Consider the following 25986-nt stretch of genomic DNA (forward strand, 5'->3'; position numbering starts at 1 on the left):
GATATAAAACTAACAGTCATAATTCAATTGCATTCCTATACATCAGTGATGAAACAACCAAAAGAGAAATTAGGAAAACTATTTCATTCACAGAAAAATTTTCAGCCTCAGAAAAATTTTGGGGGGAAACAATCTAACAAAAGAGATGAAAGACCTTGACAATAAAACTACACAACTCTAAAGAAAGAAATTGAAGAAAACCTTAAAATGTGGAAAGATCTCACACGTTCTTGGATAGGCAGAATTAATATTGTCAAAATGGCCATACCTCCAAAAGTGCTACACAGATTTAATGCAATTCCTATTAAAGTTTCCAGTGATGCTCTTCAGAGAAACAGAAAAAGCAGTCATGAAATTCATTTGGAAAAATAAAAGGCCCAGAATAGACAAAGCAATCCTCTTGTGAGAAAAGCAAAGTAAGAGGCATCACAATACCAGACCTTAAATTATACTACAGAGCTATAGTAACAAACACCACATGGTATTGGCACCAAAACAGACATGAAGACTAATGGTACAAAATAGAAGACACAGAGACAAACCCACATAATTAGTTATACTAGACAAAGGTGCCATAAACATACATTAGAGAAAATACAGTCCTTTCAACAAATGGTGTTGGGAAAACTGGAAATCTACAAGTAACAAAATGAAATTAGATCCCTATCTCTCACTATGCACAAAACTCAAAGTGGATCAAAGACATAGGCATTAACCAGAGACCCCACACCTACTAGAAGTAGGTCTAAATCTCCATCATGTTGGCTTAGGAACTGACTTTCTCAACAAGTCTCCTAAAGTCCGAGAAGTAAAATCAAGAATCAATACGTGGAATTGTATCAAACTAAAAAGCTTCTTCACAGCAAAGGAAACAATCAAGAATGTGAACAGAGAACCTACAGAATGGGTGAAAATCTTTGCCACCTGCACCTCAGATGGAGCATTAATCTCCAGCATATATAAAGAACTCAAAAAACTTAACATCAAAAAGCCAAATAACCCAATCAATTAATGGGCAAAGGAACTGAACAGAAACTTTACAGAAGAAATACAGTCACCAAATAAATTAAAAAAACTTCAACATCTCTAGTGATTAGAGAAGTGCAAATTAAAACTATGCTGAGATTTCATCTCACTCCAGTCAGAATGGTAATTATCAAGAAGAATACAAGTAACAATAAATGTTGATGAGGATGTGGAGGAAAGGGTACAACTGTTCATTGCTGGTGGGACTGCAAATTGGTGCAATCACTCTGGAAAGCAGTATGGAGATTCCTTAGAAACCTTGGAATGGAACCACCACATGACCTAGTTATCCCACCCTTCAGCATGTACCCAAAGAACTTAAAATCAGTACACTACAGTGATGCAGCCTCATCAATGTTTATAGCAGCTCAATTCACAATAGCTAAGCTATGGAAACAACCTAGATGCCCTTCAACATATGACTGGATAAAGAAAATGTGGTATATAAACACAATGGAGTATTTTTCAGTCATAAAGAAGAATGAAATTATGGCATTTTCTGGTAAGGGATGGAACTGAAGACTCCCATGCTAAGTGAATAAACCAATCCCCAAAAGCAAAGGCCACATATTCTCTCTGATATGTAGATGCTGACTCACAATAGGCAAAGGGGAGTGAAGGGTGGAAGTTCACTGGATTGGACAGAGGTGAATAGGGAAGTGGGAATCAGAAAGACAGTAGAATGAATTGGACAGAATTTTTCTATGTTCACATATGAATACATAACCAGTGTAATAACACAGCATGTACAACCACAAAAATGGGAAGTTATATTCCATGTATGTATGATATGTCAAAATACACACTACTGTCATATATAACTACAAAGAAGAAATAAAAAATTTAAAAAATGGTTTCATATTTTCTCCTCTTATGATCTAAACACTTATAAGTTTTAAAAAAGCATAGAAAATGCAGAGCACAATATACCACGTTATGCTAAGATTTATATATTACATAAATTACATAAAAGTCATTTTACTCTAAAAAGCCTTATGAACACTAGTTCGCAGTCCCTGCTGTCACAGTGTGAGAGTCTATCACATGCTTCTCAAAAACCCCTGACAGTTACCACAGTCCCGCTCATCGGAGTTGTCCCCACAGTCGTTGTCTTGGTCACAAACCCATCGAGAAGAAATGCATTGCTGATCAGCACATCGAAACTCGCTCTCTGTACACTCCCTGGGAACTGAAAGAGAAAGCCACATAGCCATCTGTGTGCTCAGGGAGTCACACAAAGGAGATGGATTGGGAGCTAGTCACCCCTCCCTGACCTTCCCCCAGTGCCCATTGCCCATCTGCATCCCAGGTCCCAGAGGTCTTCGAGGGCAGGTCCTTCCTAATCCAAAACTAGACCTTCTGCCTCAATTCAAGTCTGTAAACAATGGCCTTTAAGAGGTTTATCCAAACATGATTGGATCTTAAAATAGTTTTTTAATTCATGAAGCTTTAGATAATCTCTCTTTCTCTCTGTATTTTGTCTTTCTTTCTCTGGTGCTGGGGGTCAAACCTAGGTAATCTCTAATAAGATTCAACATGAATTTTTTAAAACAAACAATTGTGCAATGGGATCACCCTGTTGCATAAGAAGATTCGAGCTGACTGGAATTTGCAGGTGTAATCAACATCCTAATTTTCTCAACTGCAAATGGCAAATGGTGATCACTTGTTACTTCCAAAAGGTAACCAAAGATAAAATGTATTTCCTATTAGAAAATTTGAAATTGAATATATATTATGAGTCAATAACAAATGCTCAGAATGGGGTTTCATTAAATTTTCAAAACACATCCAATTATTCTGGTCTAACCACCTAGTTTGGTGAGATCCAACCCTTGGGCTTTCTTTCCTCAACTTCCCTGTCCAATTCCTTGCAGGCACACTTCCACTTAGTAAAGGGGAACTAAAGCCTGGCCTGATATTTAACCATGATCTCCCCTAAAAGAGTCAGCTACCCCAGGAAGGATGCCATCCAAACATGAGTTTTCTCTTCTCCGCTATGGGGCCATTTTGGGGAAAGAGCTGGGGAAGCGGGTTCTAGGGCCAGCACCTTTCCTTCCTCTACTTCTCTTGGTCCTGATTTTCTATTTCTTACTACATTAGTCATTTATCATAAATGACTTCAAGTTCTTTCTAGAAAAGAAGATAAGAAATTCAGCAGTCAAAAGATGGATTTCAATAAATACCCTCCCCCCATAGCTTAATTATAAGCATCTTAGGAAGAGATGCTTCTGTCTATAGTCAGAGCAAGTAGAAAAGCACCAACCAGCACAAAGAGTTGCTGGGCCACCCTTCAAGGTCGAATGTGGACAAAGAGCACCCCCCTGTCCTGGTGACACTTAAGTACACTCACCACAGTTCTCTTCATCTGAGTTGTCTCCACAGTCATTGTGCCCATCACATTTCCAGCGAAGAGGGATGCAGTAGTGATTCTTACAGCGGAAATCCCCCAAAGGATTGCATGTCATTGCCTCTAAAAAGCACAGCATTGCAAAGACTCCATAAACCACCAGTCAAGAAATGCACAAAGTAGTCCTTCCTGGCTTGCTTGTGAGACAGTCTGAGAATTATGTTACCACATTCTTTAGGCACTATTTATTGTCCAAATCCCTTTCAGCTAACCTGAATTCATCCTACTGCTTGAAGTTAGATTCAGTCCCTTTTGTTGAAACTGTCCAAAAAATAAATTGGCATCTAGTTTGTAATTTGCAACAAAGAACTGGTAAGGGAGGTTAAAATGATACTGGCAGTCAACAGAACACCTTAATCACATTGCTTTTAGTGTTTCAGACTCAGTGTTATGAAAATAACCCATTACCTTCCTGACCTCTCTTCCAACTAAACCACACACGTACTCACAGACACTTTGGTTCCAACTTAGAACACTTGCCTGATTTTTGACAACTTTTATTAATTTATTTGATCTTTTGCCCATAAATTCTTTTTGTATTGCCTAAGTGATTACAGTTGTCCAATAGATGATATGGAAAGTCAGAAAGAACACTCAGAATATGAAAATCATCAAATAATAAATATTCCAATTTGGCAATCTACTCTTTGGAGACCAAGTCTTTTCCCCACCCCCTTCCACAAAGTTAAATCAATCTATAAGATTAGAGAAATCATTTAAATTTGTGAAGTCTGAGTAAGGAATCTACATTTGGAGAAATTACACGAATTCATAACATCTTAATAATGTCTTTCTCAATTATAGCATCCTTTGGGATTGGATGTCATTTCAGATGCTATAAATTAAATTTCTCCAATAACTCTAAAGAATGCAACCTGCCATTTAGAAGAATCAATGAACAATCCTTTCTCAAGGAAACAAAGGAAACACGATGTGGGGAAAACACTCTCATCTCTAATGGAACAACGGCGCTGGACGCTCAGTGCTCCTGTCCCCTCCCCCTCCCCTGCAGCCCTCCTACCACAGCCCTGCTCATCACTGTTGTCCCTGCAGTCATCTACGCCGTTGCACACGGCCCACTGTGGGATGCAGCGGTAGTTCGTCTTACAGCTGAACTCTGTGTGGTTGTCGCAGCTGTAGGCGGAGCCCACTGAGAAGAGAGGAGACAGCAGAGTCAGGTCCAAGTGTCAGTCCTGCTGGGAAATGCCACCCAAAACACCTTTCCTTTGTCACACTGAGGACACGCAGTGCTGACAAGCCACAATGACCGTGTTACCAACCAGACTGACTCTGGTGACACACATCTGTTTTAGGTGAGACCTGCTTCCCACAGCAGAAAAACAGAGTCCTCAGACTCCTCATCATCTCAGTACCCCTCATTTATTCCATAATGTAACTTTGTGGGGGGATAAAAGGATTTGAAGTTAAAAACCTGAGTTGAACTACTGCCACTGATCGTCCACTTAATATAAGCCTCACTTTCTTCATCTGTAGAATGGGGCCTGGTTAACCCTAACCTTCCCTGTCTCATGTGTCTCAAGTGAGAAGTGCTAGATATATAAAAGGTAAGCCCTCGTTACTATATTCTGGATGGCGAGACATTCATTGCATGAAGAGGAACTTCATTGCATGCAGCAGCAACTTCAGGAACAGAATGTCTTACGGTTTTCTGGAGCAAACTGAAAGACATTCGACTAGACTTCACCTCCCAGTGCCAGAGTTTGCAGGGGAGACCCAGAGGGAGCCTCCCACAGGGCTGAGTGAGGGGGTTCCATGTCCCCTCTCAATGCACAGAAAGGTTCTTCCTGTGCTGGTCATGCAGGGAGTTTTCCCCAAGAAACATACTACATTCATGGATGGGCTCATCGGAATAGTCTCCACAGTCATTATCGACATCACACTTCCAGGTCTGAGGGATACAGCGGCCGTTGTCACACCTAAATTGGCCTGGCCTGCAGGTCCTGCTGGCACAGTGAGAACTGTCTTCGTCTGAGTTGTCCTGGCAGTCCTTTATTGTGTCACACTGCCAGGCCTCTGGGATGCAACGCTTGTTGGCACACTGCCATTCATTGGACTCACACCGGTGGTTCTCTGCAAGGGGGACATTTGGTTATCAGCTTAGATGGCATCAAGAAAGAAAGCTCCTAATTTACTCTAATAGATCTTAGAGAACTCAATCATAATTTCTTTTCATAGGACTTGTATCCTAACATGCCTATATCAACCAGTACTACTATGTTAGGGGTAGTTGTCCCTTGTCTATTATTGTCTTCCCAGTTCTTAAATATCTTTTTCTTGTATACAGAATTGAGAGACATGGACCGAATCACCTGACCTGCTAATCTCTCCTATCTCTGTTCCCCTATGAATAATGGTCTTCAAGTTTCCTGTGTATTACTAATGCTGATGTGTTGTTCTTATTTTGCAGTATTGGGTTGGGGGATTTGTTTTGTTTTGTTGTGCATTTTTAAGTGAAATTGGAAATAAATATTACAATTGAGAGTTCTTGTTTAAAATAAGAGTAAAAAATTGCTCTCAAGGAGGGCACCAGCACATGGTAAAGAAACACCAATATAGAAAATTACTTATCAGGGAAAACATTCGGTCTTTGGTTTTTTGGGCTTGGCTTATTTCACTTAGCATGATATTCTCCAATTCCATCCATTTATTTGCAAATGCTATAATATTATTCTTCTTTATGGCTGAATAGTATTCCATTGTGTATATATATATACCAGAGTTTCTTTATCCATTCATCTGTTGAAGGGCATCTAGGTTGGTTCCACAATCTAGCTATTGTGAGCTGAGCTGCTATAAACATTGATGTGGCTGTGTTACTGTAGTTTGCTGATTTTAGGTCCTTTGGGTATTAAACAAGGAGTGGGCAAAACCAAAGGCCAAATGTTTTCCCTGATAAGTGGAGGATGATATATAATGGGGGTAGGGGTGGAGAATGAGAGAATAATGGGGGAACTTTAGATTATGTAGAAGAAAATGAGAGGGAGGGGGGTATGAAAAATGGTGAAATGAGACAGACATCAGTACCCTATGTACATGTATGATTACATGAATGGTATGAATCTACATCACTACAACCATAGAAACGAAATGATGTACCCCATTTGTGTACAATGAATCAAAATGCAGTCTGTAAAAAATTAAAAGCTAAATAAAAATAATAATAAAAAAAGAAAATTACTATCCACCTCAAACATTTGCCCTTTAAAGATCTTAGAAGTTTTATTTTTAAAACCCAGTAAAAATAGACCTAGGGTGGGCCCTGACCTTCCTCCTAAGACTTTGAACTAGTTTTTATCTATTGCATCAGGAAACCTCTACAGAATCAGGATAGTACACAACCAAATATAGAGTGGGAAAAAGAGGCATAAAGCAATGGAGCACACCACAAAGAGCATTGTCTTCGTCAGACCCATCCGAGCAATCCTGGTGAGCGTTGCACAAGGACTGGGGGCTGGTGCAGTTGCCATCCTTGCACTGGAACTGTCCGAGCCGGCAGTAGCGATGCGGGCACAGGGCAGGTTCGTCAGAGCCATCAGAGCAGTCTTTCTGTCCATCACATTTCCACCAAATGGGAATGCACCTGCACAAGAAAACACGGCACTTTACTAGAAAAGCACAGGGGTGGCCGTGAACCACAGTTGTCTGGAGAGAAGAAATCAACCCTGAATCCCAAGCAATGACATGCATGTTCTCTCATGGCTCCCAAGAGGATCCATTAAATCTCAGTTACTATGGTTTATTTTCAGAAAAAAAGGTAACTCAAAGAGATAGAATAGGTTTGTTAAGACCTGAGTACCCTGAAAATATGCTTTGGAAATGATCATTCAATTCCTCCCACAATGAACAATAAAGTGTGTGTTTTGAGCTGTGGTTCTGGAAGTGGTGATTGAGATTGCCAGCCAAGGTGATATAAGACATTCGGGAATTGGCTGGTAAGCTGGAGGGCCCAACAACTGCTAAGTGCCCATGACATGAAGAGTACACTAGATGTGTAGTCTCAGATATTTTATCTAGTCTGCCGTTGCATCTTAGATACTATGATTTGCATTAACATCTCTCTCTACCCCACTCTCCGACTCAGTCTCCATAATTATCAATGGTTTGAGGCCATTGTTATGGAAATAATCTACAGCCATGTCTCACACCAAACACAAATGATCAAAATGGACTTAAACTGTAATCCTGGATCTACGGACATAGGTAACTAAGGAGGAAGCACAGTATTGGTGTGGCGAAAACAGTGAACTTCTGTCCCTCTCAAAGGCTATGCTATTTTACTTAGACAGTTAGGTATACTCTGGCCCTAACACTCAGGATAATTTATTAGAATTAAGAAATAGGTTCCTTCCTCTGTACAAAAACTTATCTACATAAGTATTATCATTTTGGTTAGCAAACTCATTCTGTTCATGGGAGGAACTATCTGAAGTTGAAGACTGAAAGTCTTGGTATGTACCTCATAAACCAAAGTAATTAGCTAAAACCTTGGTTCACTGGAAAACTCACATCCCCTAGAGTCTCCTAGTTCAACATGTGTCTGAGGAACGCACAGGTGGTGGGCAGAGGACGCCTTACTTTTCACCATTAGCACACAGGAACTGGGTGCTGGAGCACGTGGGTAGGCAGATGGTTCTGTCACTCAGCTGAAGGGTCTGGAAGTCATCTGGACACTGGCAGGTGAATCCTCCTCCTCCTGCTTTGATGAGGCAGAGATGGGAGCAGCCACCATTGTTGGTACCACAGGGATTGTTCACTAGGGAAAAAGGAAGAAAATAAATGTTCATTTGCTTAGAGAGAGTGTCTAGTACAGATTAGCTGGTTACCACCTTGACATTGAACTCATCACCTCTTAGAGAGTTAAGAAAAATCATTTTCCTAGTTTTATCCTTTTCCCAAAGTTCATAAATAGAACAGATGGTGGAGTTATATAAGCATCAACTCTGCACTTTGAGAAAATGCATTTACGTGCTACCAGAAGTGAGGGATGCTCGCTGATGTTGGCTAAAAAGACATGTTTCTAAAAGTCCTTGGGGAGCTTATGTTCATGTGCCAGAACCTGAGTAAGAGTTTTAATGTGCAGCAGATGCCTCCCTTTTCCTAAAGACACAGGCAGCCAAAATCTGACCATGAATGACATGGGTGGATACACCGAGCAGTGTCCACACTAGGTTTCTGGGTCATCTGTTGGAAGTGAAGACTGACCTGCACTTCTAATAAAATAATATGAAGAATATCAACTTCCAGAAAGAAATACCTGAATGCTTTTATTTTGTTCCTTCTCATTTTTCCTTACTTCCAAGTTTGTCATCTGTGTCAGCAAGACATCATCACAACAAAGCAGACCCAGAAAAGCCAGCCTGTCCATCCGGCATCCTCCAGCCCTTTCCTAGACTATCTCTAAATCACCACATGGTTTTCACTGCATGAAGAGGAATACATGTTCACCAATAAAGAAAAGCAGATTCTCGAACTTAGGAGACACTAACGTGGGATGTTCTTGCCATTATTACCTTCTACAAGATAGGAATAACATTTATTTGTTATATAATACAATGTCATGCAAATAGACATTTAATAAGTGTTTATAATAATTATGATTTTCTTTTAAACATCTCCTCTAAAGTAAGTTGATCTTGGTATTAAGGGATGATTGTGAAATTCTTAGGTATGATAATCATATTATAGTTAGAGAAGAAAATGCCCTTATTGTACAAAGGTGCTTTCTTAAGTATTTAGGGTTGAAAGGTCACAATATTTTTAACTCACTTTAAAATACTTCAGTCCTCCTATCAAACTAGAAGAAGTAACTATGGCAACATAACAACTATTAAATATTATCAAAAAGAAATGAAAACCCCCAAATTATTCTTTAAGAATAGGAAAAGTTTTATGATAAAGAAGTTATTGGTTGTGTTTTTGATAATAGCCATTCTGAAATAAATAAATAAATTTTAAAAATGAAGTCTATCAAAAATAAAAAAGTAAAGGTTAAAAGAAGAAGAAGTTATTAGCATCCTTCCTGAAGCTGGAGATGAAGCTCAGTGGTACAACACCTGCCTGGCAAGTGTGAGGCCCTTGGTTCAATCCCCAGCACCACAAAAACAAAAAACAAAAAACCCCTCAATATTCAAAAGTAGCCTTTCCAGGGTTAGAGAATAAATTATAAAGGTATCTGCATACTCCCAATATTCAGCATATTTTTGAAGGAAATACGAGTAAATCATGATATTTGTAAATCATGAAATTTGTGCCTCAAGAAGGAATCATGACACTACATAATCTTCAGTCAAACTCCTGCATCACCCACTCACCGATCGGCTGCCGGTATGGATGGTACACGTGGATGTCGAAGGGTCTGTGTGTGGTGTTCACCAGCACCATCCTAGCTGATCCATCGTATTTGTTTCCCTTTTCAACTGTCCTTGTATTCCAGTCTGTCCAGTAAATAGTGTCTTCAAAAAGGGTAATAGCAAAGGGGTGAGGCAGCGTCCCGTCATACACCGTGTGCCGGTGGCGGCCCTCCAAATCCGAGTACCTGGGGCAGTGGGAAGAAACACTCCCTCAGTGAGGAAGATAACCCCCTCCTCAAATGCCTCTCAAGATGAAGGAGCGAACAAACCAAACCACTTAATAAACTACCCTGCTGCTCTTTAATGCAAACTGAAGCTAAACTTAAAGGATTTATTTCAACTGACCAGAAGATGGGAAAGTTAGAAAAGCTATGCTTCAAAAATAGGAATAGCCACAGAGTTGAAACAAGCACTGACTCCTAACCCCAGCTGCTGTCCTGTAGCTGCAGCTGGCATGGCTTGGGAGGTTGGTCACCTCTTATGCTGACGTTTTCCATTAAGCATCCTTTGGATTTTCTGGGGTAGATATCTTTCTCGTTTCCTAAAGTCATTGAAAGAAATCATTGGAAGAAACCAGAAATGGCAATATAAAGCTGGAACCCCACCCTCTTGAGAACATTCTAGTAGTGAAGCTGTTGTAGGAGACAGGGTCTCAGTATAACCCCAAGAATGTGCCTCATGGGCCTGCAGAACATTTAGTACTAATCATGCCATGGGGCATGAATAAACCTTCAGAAGCGAGTCTCTCATTTTGAGGTAACACAGATCATCCACAGTCACAGCCAAATTTCCAAGTCATCTTAGTTCCAATGTCTCAGTCATTAAGATGAGTCTATGCCAAAAGTCATTTCTAAAATACTGATATTTTAATAGTTTGACATTTTGGAACAGCTCCTAAAATCAAACAAGAACTAGAATAAGCTACCAACTAAAAAATATAATCATGTTAGCCATGCAGTGCTAAAACTCTTTCCCCAGAAGCCACAGGAAAACCCGAAGACCTGCTTGGCCTGTGTTGATAAGAATGCAGACAAATGACCAGAATACAGCTGCCAGGTGACAGAACTTCCAAGGGCCTTTGACATAGCTATACTTAATTAATAGCACTTCTAAGTTTTTGAATGCAACAGGCTGTACCTAAAGACATTACTATGTTCCAATCAGGGCCATAAATAGCCATGCCCCAAAATAAACAGGTCCTAGCTGGTTAATAATGTATGTTATACTTTTTAAAATAAGAATTTTCATTGACTATTATAATACTTCACACAATTTTAAAAATTATCCTAGTGTCAGAAAGATTTCAATGCATTATCATATTGAATAAATGATAACAGATCCTGCTACTACGCAAAATATTTCTTTTAACTTATCAATAAATGCACCAAAGTATTTTAAGGAAAGTCTTTCCAACACTTTTGTTCTCTTACTTTTTTCAAGGACTAGATGGAAGCCATGAAATCAAACATATAATTGGGAGGAGAGAACAAAGTAAAGAGAAAAGGAAATCAAGGTGGGTGTTAGGTATTGAGGTGAGCGATTACTAGCCTTATTTTCTAGATAGAAAAAAAAAGTGAAAGTACCAGGTTATAAACCCTGATTGTATGATTTCAAAGTTCACTCTTTTTACTGCACCATTCCCTAGGACTCAGTGAACTACCTAGAGAAGTTTCACAGAAGCGGACTCAAGTGATTTCTAATACACAGGCCAGTGGAAAGATGCATAGGACAAATACTCCGGAAGTACAAGCCCTGGAGTCTGCACTAAACAGTGACCCAATTGTTTCATTCTTTTCTATTACGTACTCAATGTAACCCAGGTGAGCATCTGCCCAGTACAGGAGATCGTTGGTGTAATCAATGGTGATGGCATTGGGCCACTCTAACTTGGTAGAGATAATCACGGACTTATTGGCTCCATCCATGCCTACTCTCCCAATGTATGCCTGGTAAGTCCAGTCTGTCCAGTAGATGTGCCTGTGGGAGCAAACACAGAGGGTCAGTCCTGGAAGCTGAAGGAAGTCAGTAGCCAAATGACATAGCTTTTCTCCCTTTAGAGAAAAGGAGTTTATATCCCACAGAGCCTCTTAGAAATGAAAGAGAGCTAACAGAAAATAATCTAGAAGAGGTAAAAGGGGATGAGGTACAGGAAATGCTCAAGGAAGAATATGATTAATTGTGAACTTCAGTGGTTTTGATATGGAGAGTCCAGGAAAGAAGCGTTTCTTTTACCACAATACTCTTTGCATGCAGCCAAAATGTGTAACTTGAAAAAAGTTAAAAGGTGAGCCATGGCAAAGACAACAGAACAGCAGATGAGGAGCATTTGAACAAGCCAAGCTTCTACCATTATACTAAACCATTTACCAGGCAGGAAAAGCAGAAGGTAAATCCCAGCAAGACACTGGCCTTGAGAGAGCCACGTGAACAGCCCTTTTGGTAACAGAGGCAGAATAAGGGCATGAAAGAAGAGCCCGAGATTACAGGGAGACAATACCCATATTGAGGGTGAAGGACAATTCCTCTGGGATTATCAAAGCAGAAGGTGTTGTTGGCATCCACACAGTGCTGGGCCAGAGTGCGGCGGTATTGACCTTCTAGGTCAGAGACGAAGAGGGAATCCAGGTGGGTATCCACCCAGTAGAGCTTTCTGAAATAGAGAAGTAGGAGTTACTGATAGAGTCACTTGGGTTAGCCACCCAACTTCCTGTTCAAGCTTCTTGAGAATCACACAGGCCGCTATTAGAAGGCACATTTCCGCAGTCAAAGGAAAGTGGGCGGGGGCAGGAGTTGACTTTGCTGCAGTGAGGCAATGGAAGATGCCAGTGTCTGCTATAGCTTCCACTTCCAGGTGATATCACATAGGGAATTCTGAGGCCACACCTCACAGCAGGAGTCTGGTTTGACCTTCTTCAGCTGGCAGAAGGCATCCTTCTCAGGCAGTAGCAAGGCTTAGAGGGTAGGGAAGCAGAAGTGAGTGCTATGAACTATAGTTTGAAAGGTGGAATCAAGGAAACAGGCTTGTCTAGTATGCAAAAGGAACTCTGAATTCTGACATCCTTGATATGACTCATTCACCATGGCCCAGCCAGACTAGCCTGGCAAAATGAGTTTCTTACCCTATGATGTATTTTGCTCAATCAAACTTAAGAAGCCTTAGAAATGTATTAGAATCTATTAGAAACTTCTACCCCATGTATATTTCAGGCCTAAGTGTATTGCTGTTCAATAAAACCTATTTATCTTCTGTAGAGCAGGTGTTCTTAATCATGGAAGCCTGGACTTTAGGGGTTGGAAAACCATCCAAAACTGATGTAAACTATGTAAGCACAAGTGTTTAAGTGTTGTCCATCAAGGGTCTGTGGTTTTTACCAGAGTCTTAAAATATCCATAGGATATCCAAAGGATCAGTAACCCTAGAATGGGAGAATCGTTTAGGATCTGACACTCATACCAACTGGACAGAGAATTGTTTCCTTCTAAAAGGCTTAAGGGCCCCTTTACATGATGTAAACCCTGATCCAACCACGCTAGAAGTCAGAACTTTTCATTGTTAGGATAGTAGCATCCATCCTTTCAAGCCTGATGAGAAGGAAATGAGAATGAATAAATGGACATGCCCTGCCAATTAAGTTGCTTAAATAAGTCCCAATGAGTGAGATGACCACAATCCATAATCCTGGATTCCATCATTGTAGAGGCCAAGAATAACAATAATAATGGTAGCTACATACTGAACACTTACTAAATGCTAGGCCCTAGACTAAGGAATTTTTAAGACATTGTATTATTTAAGATCACAGCAACCCTGGAAGGAGGTGCTATTATTATTCCCATTTTCTTGAAGAGACTGTAGAGGACCCAATGCTGCATAATTTGTAGGTAGCAGAGCAGGAAGTAGCCTGTCGATTGGCTACACTCCACCACAGGGCACTTCTACTCTGTTGAGTTTCCAGCATTTCCACTGATTTCTCTTCGTTCCACAGTTGAAGAGTGATCCTATGATCAAACTCTTGGAAAGAACATATAGACCTTCTCCATCTGCACAACTGGAAATATTAAGAGGACTGAGAGTCAACACTATCTTCCAAAGTGCATGGAGGTGTCTTTTAAAAATCAGTAGGTCAAGCTTAAAAGTTTTGGACATTAAACAATCTCATATTGGCAGTGGACTTTTGTATTAATGTTGGGGAAAAATGTTTCTAATTTCAATGTAGTTTCTATCTTAGAAATATCTCCTACCAATGAAGATGTGACTGAGTTCTAGCTTTCATATTTTAAAGAGTATTTAGCACCCTGGACTTCTGAGAAGATTTCTTAGGCCTAGGCCATTTTTCCCCAGCCTCACTCAGACTTTCTTGCTCCATCTTCCTCACTACCTCACATATACATAATTCTCCCTTCTGGTAAAGAACATGTCACAGTAGAGAGAATAGGAGCTGAAACCCAGGGGAAAATATCAATCTACCAGTTTTGGGGAGAGAAATGATAGTATCTTTGAATTAAAGTATTATTTTCCCCTGCAATGCAGCAAATGATGAGGACAGGAACAGGACCATGGTTAGTTCTGTTCCTATAAATCACTGATCACTGTGCTTTTGGATGTGGAGTAGAGCCATATTCTTATTCATGCCATCAATGTTTCATTCATCATTCACCAAGAACTTAGGAGTGCATATGGCAAACCAGCTGCTTAGGGAGAACTAGGCAGCTAACTCTCCCTCTGGTTTTAGGACCTTTACCCTGAAGATGGTCACAAGGCAAGAAGCTACCTAGAGGTCTGGGCTGACTGCAACTCCAATATTTACATTAGTGCCTACAGCTTCATGCCTATTAACCACAATGTCAACTGGCTTCTGCTGCCAAGTGTCTGACAGATTTGATATGCAATAGAGATGTTAAGCAGTGAGCCTGATCAGGTAAAGTTTTAATTATAACAGCATCAGCCTACTTTGAAGACCCTCAGTCTGTGGAAGAACTATCCCAAAAGAAAAGCATTTCAGATTAGCCATCCTCTGCCTCATGACCAGCCTGGGTTTGGGAATAACTAGCATTGTAAGCCAGTCTGTGCACTCCAGGACAGAAGGGGCTGTGCCTGCCTGTTCACCTCCAGGTCCCCAGTACCTGCCATCACACCTGGCAGGGAGGAGGGACTCAGTCAGCATCTTCAAATGAATGAATGCCCCAATGAATGCGAAGATCTGTCCTTAATATCATCTCCAGTTAACTGAAGGCCTAAGGATAGCGGGATTCTTTCCTCTCTTGTGATATCCTTCTCCGTAAAAATAATACCAGAAATTCTTATAATCACTAGACTTTAGGTTCTATGGTGTCCCATTTAAGTATTAAATACAAAGCAGAAAAAAAAAAAAAAACATGCGGAAGAATTAAATGCATCCATATTACCCCAAGTGGAAAAGATCAATTCCCTATCCAGCTAAAACACAATCCGTGTTTTCCTTGTGATTTTTAACTTTTAAAAAGTTCATCAGTGTTTCCTCACCTGGCAACCCAATCGACAGCCAGACTTTCTGCAGCTGGTAGTCTGTGGCTTATGATTGTTTCCCTGTTTGTCTTGTTCAGAAACATCCTCTCAATGACTCTCCTCTCTCTATCAATCCAGTACAATCTCTTTTCGACTCTGTCAAAATCCAGCGCCACAACATTGCCCAGTCCTTGCAAAATGAGTGAGTAAGAATAGCCATCTGTCGTTAAATTTCTCAAATAGTAACGATTGCTAAAAATGAGGTAGGGCTCAATGTTACTGTTCTGCCGGCAGGTCTTCCCATCTGGCTCCCGGATGTAGCCTGGGGCACACTTGCAGATGTAGGAGCCTATCACATTCTCACACTTCTGACTGCAGACATACGGAGTCTCCTTACATTCATCAACATCAACACAAGTGCGTTTGTCAGACATAAGCTTGTAGCCAGGATGACAAGAGCAATAGAAACTGGTGAGGGTATCTGTGCAGTTGTGGTCACAGCCACTGATTGAAGGGTCCTGGCACTCATTAATGCCTGTAAGTAAAAGACAGTTATTATTATTTTGATATCAAAAATATCAGTAATGGACTATCATAGTCCAAAGTCAACATTTCTACCAGACAATATCAATTCTTAATGAATCATGCCAGAAGACTGTCAATGGTAGTTTTCAATGGGGATATTCAAAAGTCAATATTTTTTCAACTTTCTCTCCCACTTAAACCTTCAACAGCGGTTTTAACACGCAATACTGCTAATAAGAGTAGCTGACTTCTAGTCCTGTGCTTGCCAACCTCTTATTAAACAATAGTTTTGAAAATAAAATGGCAGGAAAGAGGAGAAAGGAGAGCAAAAGACAATAAGGGCCTGCCTAGTGTGTAGGCAAAACAGATCCTTAGTGGGGAAAAGGCTGATTTGTAGCATCTTCTACTTCAGTGATAGGATAAGCACACCCTGGCCAATCTCAAGCTACTAAAACGCCACCACTGAAGACAGAGCAGCAAAGAGATATCCACTTTCACCTTTCACAGGACGGCATGAGCTCGACACTAGGAGCACCAAGGCACTAGGTGTGCCTTGGCTGGTCCTGTGACACATGGCCAAGCTCACCCAGAATCCAACTGCAAAGGTAGAAGAATGTGTGCTTATTAATTCTCTATTCAGCCAGGGGCCACAGACTTAAAATTACTTCATGTCCTACCAAAAAAAAAAAAGGCCTAGTGCTGCTGCTAGTTCACCAGGTAACACTAAGCAATTCATTTCATATCTATAGGCTACCATTTTATTATCTGCAAAAGAAAGAGGGTTTTTACATGATCAATCAGACTCGTTCTGGTTATAAAAGTGGATGTTTAGTAGCTTAGGAAGAGACCTGATGAGAACAAACTAAAATTTTTACATTTGAATTAGGTGCAATTGAGAATTTGGTTTCTATCATTTAGGCACAGCGAAATAATTAAAACTTAATGGGAATCTATCTGAATTAGGACTAAATAAAAGAAAATTCCCTAAGACTTTTAGTATAAATATCTAATATAAGTACTACATGTTATTTTTATTTATTCAATGGTTTTTGAAACTTTGGTAGAAACTAATGGCAGTTTTTCTTGTATTAGAGCAAATGATAGTTTTTGCATTTTTTAATATCATATGTAGTAGACATTCCCTTCTCTAAATTTCTATAGCACTTTCTGAGTTTCTCTGTCTAGTGCTTAACTTTTGGGTCAACTAGGTGATGCATTTTATGAGCAATGAATAGTGAATCAGCAGAAGAAAACAAAATCAAAGAAAAGATATGACCTTTCCTTCAAAGCATTTTTTTTTATCACAGAGATAATGCTTGCATACACAAAACAACGCTACCATGATTAAACACCACAGACAGGAATTCAAGATGCTGCTAAGCAAACAGTACCCACTTTATAAATTCTCGACTGGTTTACTTAGGGTGGAGGGGTGAGGAGGAGATTAAAACTCTCCCATTCATCCACCTGAGGACAAAACCGAAGAGCCAACTATGCAGTCCTAGCAGAGGGACACTTCAGGCAACAAGTCATTCCAAGGGTCCAAAGACAATCAACACTGTCCATTATTGGGGACCTTATTCATCAGTGCTCTTAAAAAAAATGGCCTGAATATTTGTTCATCTTCTGTTCTCTCTAATGGTTGCTTAACTAAAGAATTAGCTCCCCAAAAATGTTTGTGTGTCTGCCTTGTATGCCAAGAAATCTTGGCCTTCTGATTCAGAAGCAACAGTGACCTTTTGGAAATGTGTACACAGAAGGCAGATGGTAAGGTCCTGGCCAGTCTCGAAGGACTGAGAATCCACACCAAGCCATCAGCCCCTTCCCTTCTGCCAAGTCTTCTGCTGTACTCACCACAGCCTTTCTCGTCGCTGTTGTCGGAACAGTCATCCAGGTGGTTGCAGACCTTCACCATCTCGACGCAGTGCCCATTGTCACATTTGAACTGATGAGGTGGGCATGTGGCTTCTGGGGTGTGGCACAGGTGCTCCAGCTCATCAGATTCGTCCCCACAGTCATTCTCCTCATCACAGACAAAGGCGTTTCTAATGCAGCGCCCGTTCTGACAGGTAAACTGACTCTCCTGGCAGGTGGGGTAGGAGCAGTCCCTCTCGTCACTATAGTCACCACAGTCGTTGCGCCGATCACACCTGTGTGAGAGGACCCAGAGTGGCTGACCAGTCTCAACTCTCATCCAAGGGCTTCTTCCTCTATCCACCTGAATGCCAGCTCCCGCTTCACCATTTCAATAACTGACGGCCAATGCCTTGGTCCTCTTCCCCCCAGGAATCTTCATCTTCCTCACCCAAAACACTTGGTATTTGCACAACATGAGAAATGTGGATCTAAAGCTTTTAAAAATAACCATATTCATGTTTTCCCCTGGTTGACAGATTAATGAATATTCCTTAGCTAATAAGATAGCTTATTTGCACTGCCAACATCCCCATGACAGAAGTACCCATACCAAGCGGAAACTCTCAGGGTGAGTACTATGTACTATAAAGGTTAAGACCACTGGGTGTGTTCTCTAAGAATGCATTATCCTCCAACTGGAGTCATATTTGCACTGGCAGTCCTGTCCCTTCTATCCTTCCGTAATTTCACAGTCATCTATTATGAGATATGGGTTGGTTTTTGGTGCTAGAAAAGAGGTAAAATTAGTAGATTAACGTAAATACTAACAAAGGAAGAAGACATGTTGTAGTCCTAGAAGTTATTTGGGGACCTCACATTCCCAGACATGAGGTCCATATGGTTTCCTCAAGTTCTGTGAATCAAACTGTTCTTTCATCTCTACACTATTCCTAGATCCCATAAAAGTCATGATTACTAAAGGGAGTTCTGCTGACAATAGCAAACTCACAAGGAATTTGGGCTAAGGACAGACAAAGCTAACTTTGACAATGCTCACAATTATTTACTATGGAAGGCCCAGAAGCTGGAGGCACAATATTGTAAGACCTTAAAAGGCACCAAAGGTGAATGTGATCAATTTTACAAATAACCTACAATCAGCTCTGTTAATCACAGTTGCAATCCACAGACTCAGGGCACTGCCAATATGATTAACACCACAATGTATATGTGGACCTATGAAGAAAGCCATGACCACAGCACACTGGCTCAGCCTCACTTGGTCTTCTGGGAGCTATTCAACTCATTTCTGAGTGCTTTGATGCACCAATGCCTTCCTCTCTCTAGTTTATTTCCAGTTCAAGAGGGGGCAAAAGTCAGCAAGATGAGCAAATCACCAGAATTTTAGGCACAATTGCATGTCATTAATCTAGCAAGCTGCTCAAAAGGCAGTCTTAGGCAGGTTCTCCAGCAGCATCAGTAACAAGCCAAGGAGGAAAAGTCAATAGGAAAAATAATCCCATCCAGTGTGCCAAATAGGAGAGCCACATTCTGCCAAGCAAGTAAGAGGATGCACATTAACAGGGCACTTGGAGGCTAATGGTGCTCCAGACACACAGAACATGAAGTTATTTTAAACCCTATACCACAGGTTTCCAGGCATATGGGAGTTTTGGTTTTGGTTTTGGTTTTGGTTTTTTTGGTTGTTGTCATTACTGTTGTCATTTTTCCTGTTCTGTTTTGCCACATCCTGGGCAAAAGCAGTTCAGAAATTTCAAGGGAGAAAAAAATAACATAGAAAGGGAGAGAGAGGAGAAGGGAAGGGAATGAGGGCAGGAGGGAAGAAGGAATGGGGAGAAGGAAAGGAAAGATGAATGAAGCAGAAGACTTTCAGGCAAGATAAGTCAGCTAGAAGATCAAAGAACAAAGGCAGAGTTCAAAACACTCAGAAAGGGAGGGAAAACACCCAGAGTCTGACCAAAATTAAGCTCTTCTAGAATTCTATTCCTTAGATCTTATGCCTCGATTTTCAGAATATACTTAAACCTAAAACTGATAAGATGAACTATTTACTAAATTCAGAACCAAAGAGAAGTATAACAATAGAACTCTTGAGCAAGTAGAGAGAAAATATGGATAAAAGAAGATTCATTTCACTATTTTAAAAAATCCACAGATTTTATCTACATCAGTTAAATACAAACAAAGCTTATTAATTGTACTTTCACTACAACATGAAACAGTTCTCCACTCTTGAATATCTCCCAATTGTCAATGCAGAAACTACGCCATTTGTCAATGTCCACTTGGGCCTCATCAGGGGATGAGTCAGTCACCCCATACAGTACATTTTCTATCTACTATTCATCTACTTTAATCATTTCTAATCTTTGCTCATCATCTTAAGCCCCTGCATCATTTGCAGCCCTCACAGCACATGACTTAACCTTCTCTTCTTCTCCAGGACCCCATCATAAACATGCGATTTACACCACACTGTATCCCAGATGCACCTCGGCACCTGTTGATGGACATCTGCCACTAAAGTAAATAGCCCCAGAAATTCTGTTGCTCCAATCCTGTGCCTGCTTCCTCTAACTTGCCATCTCCTTCCCCAGCAGGATGTGAGCTGACAGTTCTGAAGCTCTCAATATGCCTGTGTGGCCTTTAACCATCCTTGGCACATGCAATAGCTTTCTTAGCTCCCATTCCATGTGACCAAATGCCTAGGACATATTTTTACTTTATCAAACTTACAACATCAAATTCACCTCCCCTGCCCTTGAATAAACCCCTTCCCGGGCTCCCCTATTTTTATTAATGCTCTTACTACTTTTCTTGTCCATCAGGATTACCCTTCCCTTTATATCCAAAGATTTGCTAAATGGGGGTGACAAGAGTTAGGGCATTAAGAAAATATAAATCATTTGAAGTGGTGCATTTGAAAAAAGTGCTAAGAAACACAATAGAACATTACAGGAGTGGTCCCCCAAACTGACAAGCTATGAGCTCAATCAGTTTGACCCAAACAGTGTTTTAAGAATTTAAAAATTTGGGGGAAGCATTCAAAGTCAGAATATTTTGCATGAAAATCCAGATTTCCAACTTTTCCTTTAAAAAGAACATCAGAAGGTCTGGCCCTCTGGGCACTCCTGCATGCTGAACCATGTTTGCATCTTCAGCTAGAACACACGTCTCAGTTCCCCCCACCTACCTCTCCCTGTTGTCTCCTTGACCCTTAGCTAAGTGCCAAGCTCCATTTATCATCATGCCTGCACTGTTATTTTTCTTATAGCTGAGACAGGAAAGTGAAATATTTCTTGCTCCCATGCCTTTACTCCAAGTAGAAAATGAAGAGGGTCATTGGTTTGAAAGAACTTTCTTACATCAAGCCCACTGCATTCATCTCCCTACCTCTGTGCAAGTCTATGTTATGACCTTCAAGGGTGCTACACACTTTTGCCTTCGTGGGCCCCTTTATCCATAAAATTATTTAAAATGATGTTAGATGACCACATTGATATAAAGGCAGATATGTTAATATTATATGTTAAAGTGCTCTCTTTAAACAACGTTATTCTTTTTTTTTTTTTTTTTTTCATTTCAAAGGAATTCTAACATCTTCTTGGACAACTGAAAAGTGCTGTGGGCCCTAGGCTGCTGTGCTTCATGGATAAGTCAGCCCTGACACTCAGGTATTTGAGATTTCTAGGAAATTTTTTAATCCCCAGTTCACCTGAATGTTTGTGGGATGCACAGTCCATTACTGCAGGTGAATTCATCTCCAGAGCAAGATCTCCTGGTGCAGTTCTGATGTTCATCAAAGGCATCAGCACAGTCCGCATCGCCATCACAGACCCAGGACTGGGGGATGCACTTCCTGGCTGGAGGTTTGTTATTTACACAGAAAAACTCAGAACTGGAGCAATTCTGAATCTCTGAAACCAAAGCACACAAGAATCAGATGACGACTCACTATGAATAGTCCATTCTCTTGCTTATGGTACTTAACACTCTGAAGGATGAAAGAAAATGAGAGGAAAACAGGAAGACAGGTCACATTGCTACAGTAATAATATCATGTAAGTACCTCCAAAAGTTCCATTTTAATTGCTTTAGACTCTGAATATTTCAAAAGAAATCAACAAAATAAAACACCTCACCTAGTTTTCCCTAAAATTAACACGAGATCTTATTTTTTCCCTTAGGCTTCAAAAATTCTCTCCCATTGTATTAATTGGATCAAATACCTTCATGTTTTCATAATATTTTTTAGTTTATAAACAGTATTATAAATACAAAGTGAGAGAGGTTTTTGTTTTGTTTTTGTTGGGTTTTCTTGTTTCATTTTTGTTGTTTTTGGTACTGGGGATTGAACCCAGTAGTGCTCTACCACCGAGCCACATCCCCAGTTCTTTCTATTTTTTGAGAAAAGGTCTCAATAAGTTGCTTTCCATCCTCCTGCAACAGCCTCCCAAGGGATTACAGGTGTGCACCACCAGACCCCACGAGTGAGATAGGTATTTTTTATGACAATTATACAGATGAGAAAATTTAAGCTTAAAATGGTTAACTAGATGGTTCAAGTCTGAGAACTAGAAGAGTGAGCTAGGGCTTCAAACTCAGATCGTTTTTCTCCAAAATGCTTCTCCAATACATTATAGCAGCTACCTCAAGTAGAATAAGTGTGAACAGGAAAGATGTGTCAATAAGAGTTATCAGAAGAGGTGCAGATACAGAATTGTTAATGTCTGCAGATTAAAAGAATGTTACCCAAACCCGTTGCTGATGCATAGAAAGAAGGAAGGGATAGAGTGGTTGCTACAGTCCCTGAGCAACTGCTAGCCACCCACCTCAGTAGAAAGTGCATTCCCAGAGCTGTGGACCACCCCCAGAGTCATTATGTATGGGGCCACCGTCAAACACAAGCATCAGGAAAACACTGTTCTTATGGAAAGACACCCTGTTAAGACACCTCGGATAAGAACTTCCAGCTTTCCTGATAAAAGAATGGGTGTTCCACGATCCACTGAAAACAAGTAATTGCAGTATTCTCTGAGAGTGCAGTCACTTAAGCAACAATGTGCCTGACAATCAGATCCTCCAAACCCCGAAGAACAACTATACTGGTCCCTGGAATGCCACTCTGCAGAGGAAGTGACTGGCCTCACTTACCACAGTGGTGCCTCTCATCTTCGTCACTCATGTCCCCACAGTCGTTGTCGCCATCACAGATCCATTCTTTCGGGATACATCTGCCACCATCACATTTGAACTCATTACCTGAGCATGTTCGCTCGTGGTGTGCTAAAAAGAGTTAAGAAACAGTCCTAGTAAAAAGAGTGGCTACTGTACACACCTAACAAATATCATTTCCTTTACAGATCCTCAAAACACTACGTGCCCTTTGTTTTCTGTGTTGGGGTGGGGGAAACCTGGCAAGGAGCTCTGGATACTATTCAACCATCAACCACAGAAATCACACCTCAGAGTAAAGACAGATAGAAGACAACCTGCATTTACTGTAAAACTATGCTAGCAGCCCAAAGAAAATATCCCCCAAATAAAAAGTTCTATATGTGATGGGTTTCACCATAATAATATTAATAATAGGGAAAAAAGTAAACTCAATGCTTTATTAAGAGGCAGTTAACCCAATGATAATATAACCAATGTCATAAAAAGGGAGTATGAAACCATAAAAGGGTGAGTAAACGTTCTCTCAACCAAAGAGTAAATATTTCAGGCTTGCAGGCTACATGGTCTCTGTCAAACCTATTTGATATTGTCACTGTGCAGGAAAGCAACCGTGGGCAATATGTGGCTGCAGTCTAATAAAACTGTGTCTATAAAGACAGACAACTGGCCCACAGTCATAGTTTGATCACTTATATAACAATATGATTTATCAACAGATTAGAAGAGCAATGTAGAACTTGTATCTTTAGATGTCTACAATTATGTAAAACAATGTGCATGGATGTAGATTAGAATTTGCAAAGGTAAACAACTATCTCCAAATGCAAACAAGGCATAACTGCTTCCAGGAATACAAGAGGGTCCCTCAAAGTTCTTGGGAAGCTCAGGTGACCAGGAAACTTCACCCCAAAAGCTGCACAGACACAAAACAAAGAGTCTGTGTGCCTATGGTGTGCCCCTTCTGAGTGTGTGTGTGTGTGTGTGTGTGTGCACTATGTGAAGAGTCCAATCATTTTTGCCTTCTCCCACAGTCTTATGAGCCAGAACTCAGCCAAATTCAGAAGTTCCAATTGAGAGTCAACAAAAATTCAACAACTACAACAGGTACTGTATTAGGAGCCTTAATCTCATTTTATCAGCATCTACCAGCAAATTCCATATTCTGGTCAGCAACCTACACAGGTCTTTAATGAACATCTGTAGAGCTGTTTTGGCATCCCAACTGGGAGCAGTAGTGTGGAGAACTCACAACCTACAACGACCCTACTCTGCATGTGAAGTGGTTGCAAGAGACAGGAGCTCTCTAGCTACATCATCATGCTTTCAAACTTGCTTACTCTCTTACCACAAGAGGCAGGTTCATCAGAGCCATCGAGACAATCTGCTTCTTCATCACAGTACCAGTGGTGAGGAATACAGCGCCGAGGAGACGTGCACTGGAACTCACTGCTGCTGCATGTATGAGTGGCTGGGGGAGGGAAAGAAGACAGCAGGTGTGAGCAAGCACAGTGGGGACCCATCAGCCTTAGCAATCTGCCTGTACGTCTGAACCGTGTAACAGCTGCAGAGAAACGGAGGCTGGGGCCTGGGAAATGGGCTTTTGTATGAGCTTCGCATGGGGAGGGAGGAATACTGGAGATGATAGAAGGCAATACTGCCCCAGTTTCCCAGAATTTCTGTTCCAGATTCCCGAAATCCAAAATATAAATTCTATTTGATAGAAATACCAAAGAACTATCTTTGTGATATATGAAATAAAAAATCATGTAAAATACACTAGTTGTATTTTTCTGCTGGAGTACAAAATTAAACAAATTATATTGAAATAAATAAAAGTAATGTGACATTATCTGAGTTCATTCCGCACACGTCTTAACAATGTTAGAGCATGATTCTATTAGTAAATTTATCATCTTCATTTTTTTAATTCAGAACTTTTATCTAAGAAAGTAGGAGAGTCTGCCTATGTTTGAACATTGATTCTCTTCTCAAGTTAACTTAGGTGACCCTATCAGAGGTACTCTCTAATACAGAGGCACAAACCTGAATCAAGTCTTGTAATTCTTCTCTACAAGGCTCCCTTGCTTTGTCCCAAGATGTTTGATGATTTGCCAGGGAAATATTGTTAGGGAAACAAGGTCCCCAAAAGGTGAGCAATAACACCAATCTGCTGAGCCCTCTCTGGTGGCTGCACCCTGAATTTTACAATTGATTTCTATCTGAGCCTACTGAAAAATTATTGTCTTGTGGTTTGCTTGGGAAAGGATCAGTGACCAGAGTTTAAGTACATGTACCCATTGCAGGGAAAAGCAATTACTAAATTCTTAGAGTATACATCTGTTTACACAAACAGTCTCAAAGTGATACTATCAAGCATAAGAAAGACCTTCTAATTTGAGATATATATACATATATATACACATATATGTATATATATACATAATTTCAAATATATATGTGAAATTTTCTTAATGAACCAAAGTGCTAAATAAAGTTTTCTGAAATTCAAATATTAAAAGGATATAAAAATATTTTCAGTTACTAATGGCCACTATCATCATATTATGACTAAATAGTAGGTGTTTAATATGCAAATCCTGTCTGGAGCTCTTGAAGACAAAAAGACTTCAACACTAGGAGATATGACTCTCCAGTTGTAAAGGTCTCTGGAAATATTTGGGGTCTGGGCATTCAGATAGGGCATCAAGGGAAGGGGCTTCTCATGCTCCTCCACTCACATCCCACAGCAACTGCCTTCTGCATCTGCTTACAAACTGAACTTGAGATGATAACTGAAACTAGCATAGATGCCCAGGTTCTATCTTTGCTTCAGCTCAAGATGTGCACCCCTGGAATCAGGAAGAGAAGCAGCTTTATCATACTCACTGCAATAAGTGGGGTTCTCATCACTCATATCTCCACAGTCATTGTCACCATCACACAAGTAAATTCGAGGAATACAAATATTCGTACTCTGACATTTTGTGTATCCAGACTGACAAGTGCGATCAGCTTGAAAAAAACAACCAGATAAACATTTGGAACATATCCACCAAATATATAGTATCAACACTGTCTATGCTAGCAGACCCAATGCAGACCTCACATCACTG

The 25986-nt window shown here is 40.4% G+C and overlaps 1 protein-coding gene across 2 annotated transcripts in view; it reads right to left on the reverse strand.

The window, feature by feature from the left end:
* Lrp2 (LDL receptor related protein 2) overlaps positions 1–25986 on the reverse strand; it is a 192046-nt gene that overhangs the window by 33340 nt on the left and 132720 nt on the right. For both annotated transcript variants that reach the window (XM_047547019.1, XM_047547018.1), the window contains exons 45-59: positions 25760–25885; positions 24219–24341; positions 22850–22981; positions 21411–21612; positions 17672–17967; positions 15311–15827; positions 12305–12457; positions 11614–11784; positions 9769–9992; positions 8033–8210; positions 6841–7037; positions 5282–5527; positions 4458–4586; positions 3380–3499; positions 2099–2215 (exon numbers count right to left, since the gene is read on the reverse strand). In XM_047547019.1, coding sequence (XP_047402975.1) covers positions 2099–2215; positions 3380–3499; positions 4458–4586; positions 5282–5527; positions 6841–7037; positions 8033–8210; positions 9769–9992; positions 11614–11784; positions 12305–12457; positions 15311–15827; positions 17672–17967; positions 21411–21612; positions 22850–22981; positions 24219–24341; positions 25760–25885 — 2931 coding nt within the window. The remainder of the gene's footprint in view (positions 1–2098; positions 2216–3379; positions 3500–4457; positions 4587–5281; positions 5528–6840; positions 7038–8032; positions 8211–9768; positions 9993–11613; positions 11785–12304; positions 12458–15310; positions 15828–17671; positions 17968–21410; positions 21613–22849; positions 22982–24218; positions 24342–25759; positions 25886–25986) is intronic.

The sequence above is a fragment of the Sciurus carolinensis genome, chromosome 3 (assembly GCF_902686445.1).
Source record: "Sciurus carolinensis chromosome 3, mSciCar1.2, whole genome shotgun sequence".
Lineage (NCBI taxonomy): Eukaryota > Metazoa > Chordata > Mammalia > Rodentia > Sciuridae > Sciurus > Sciurus carolinensis.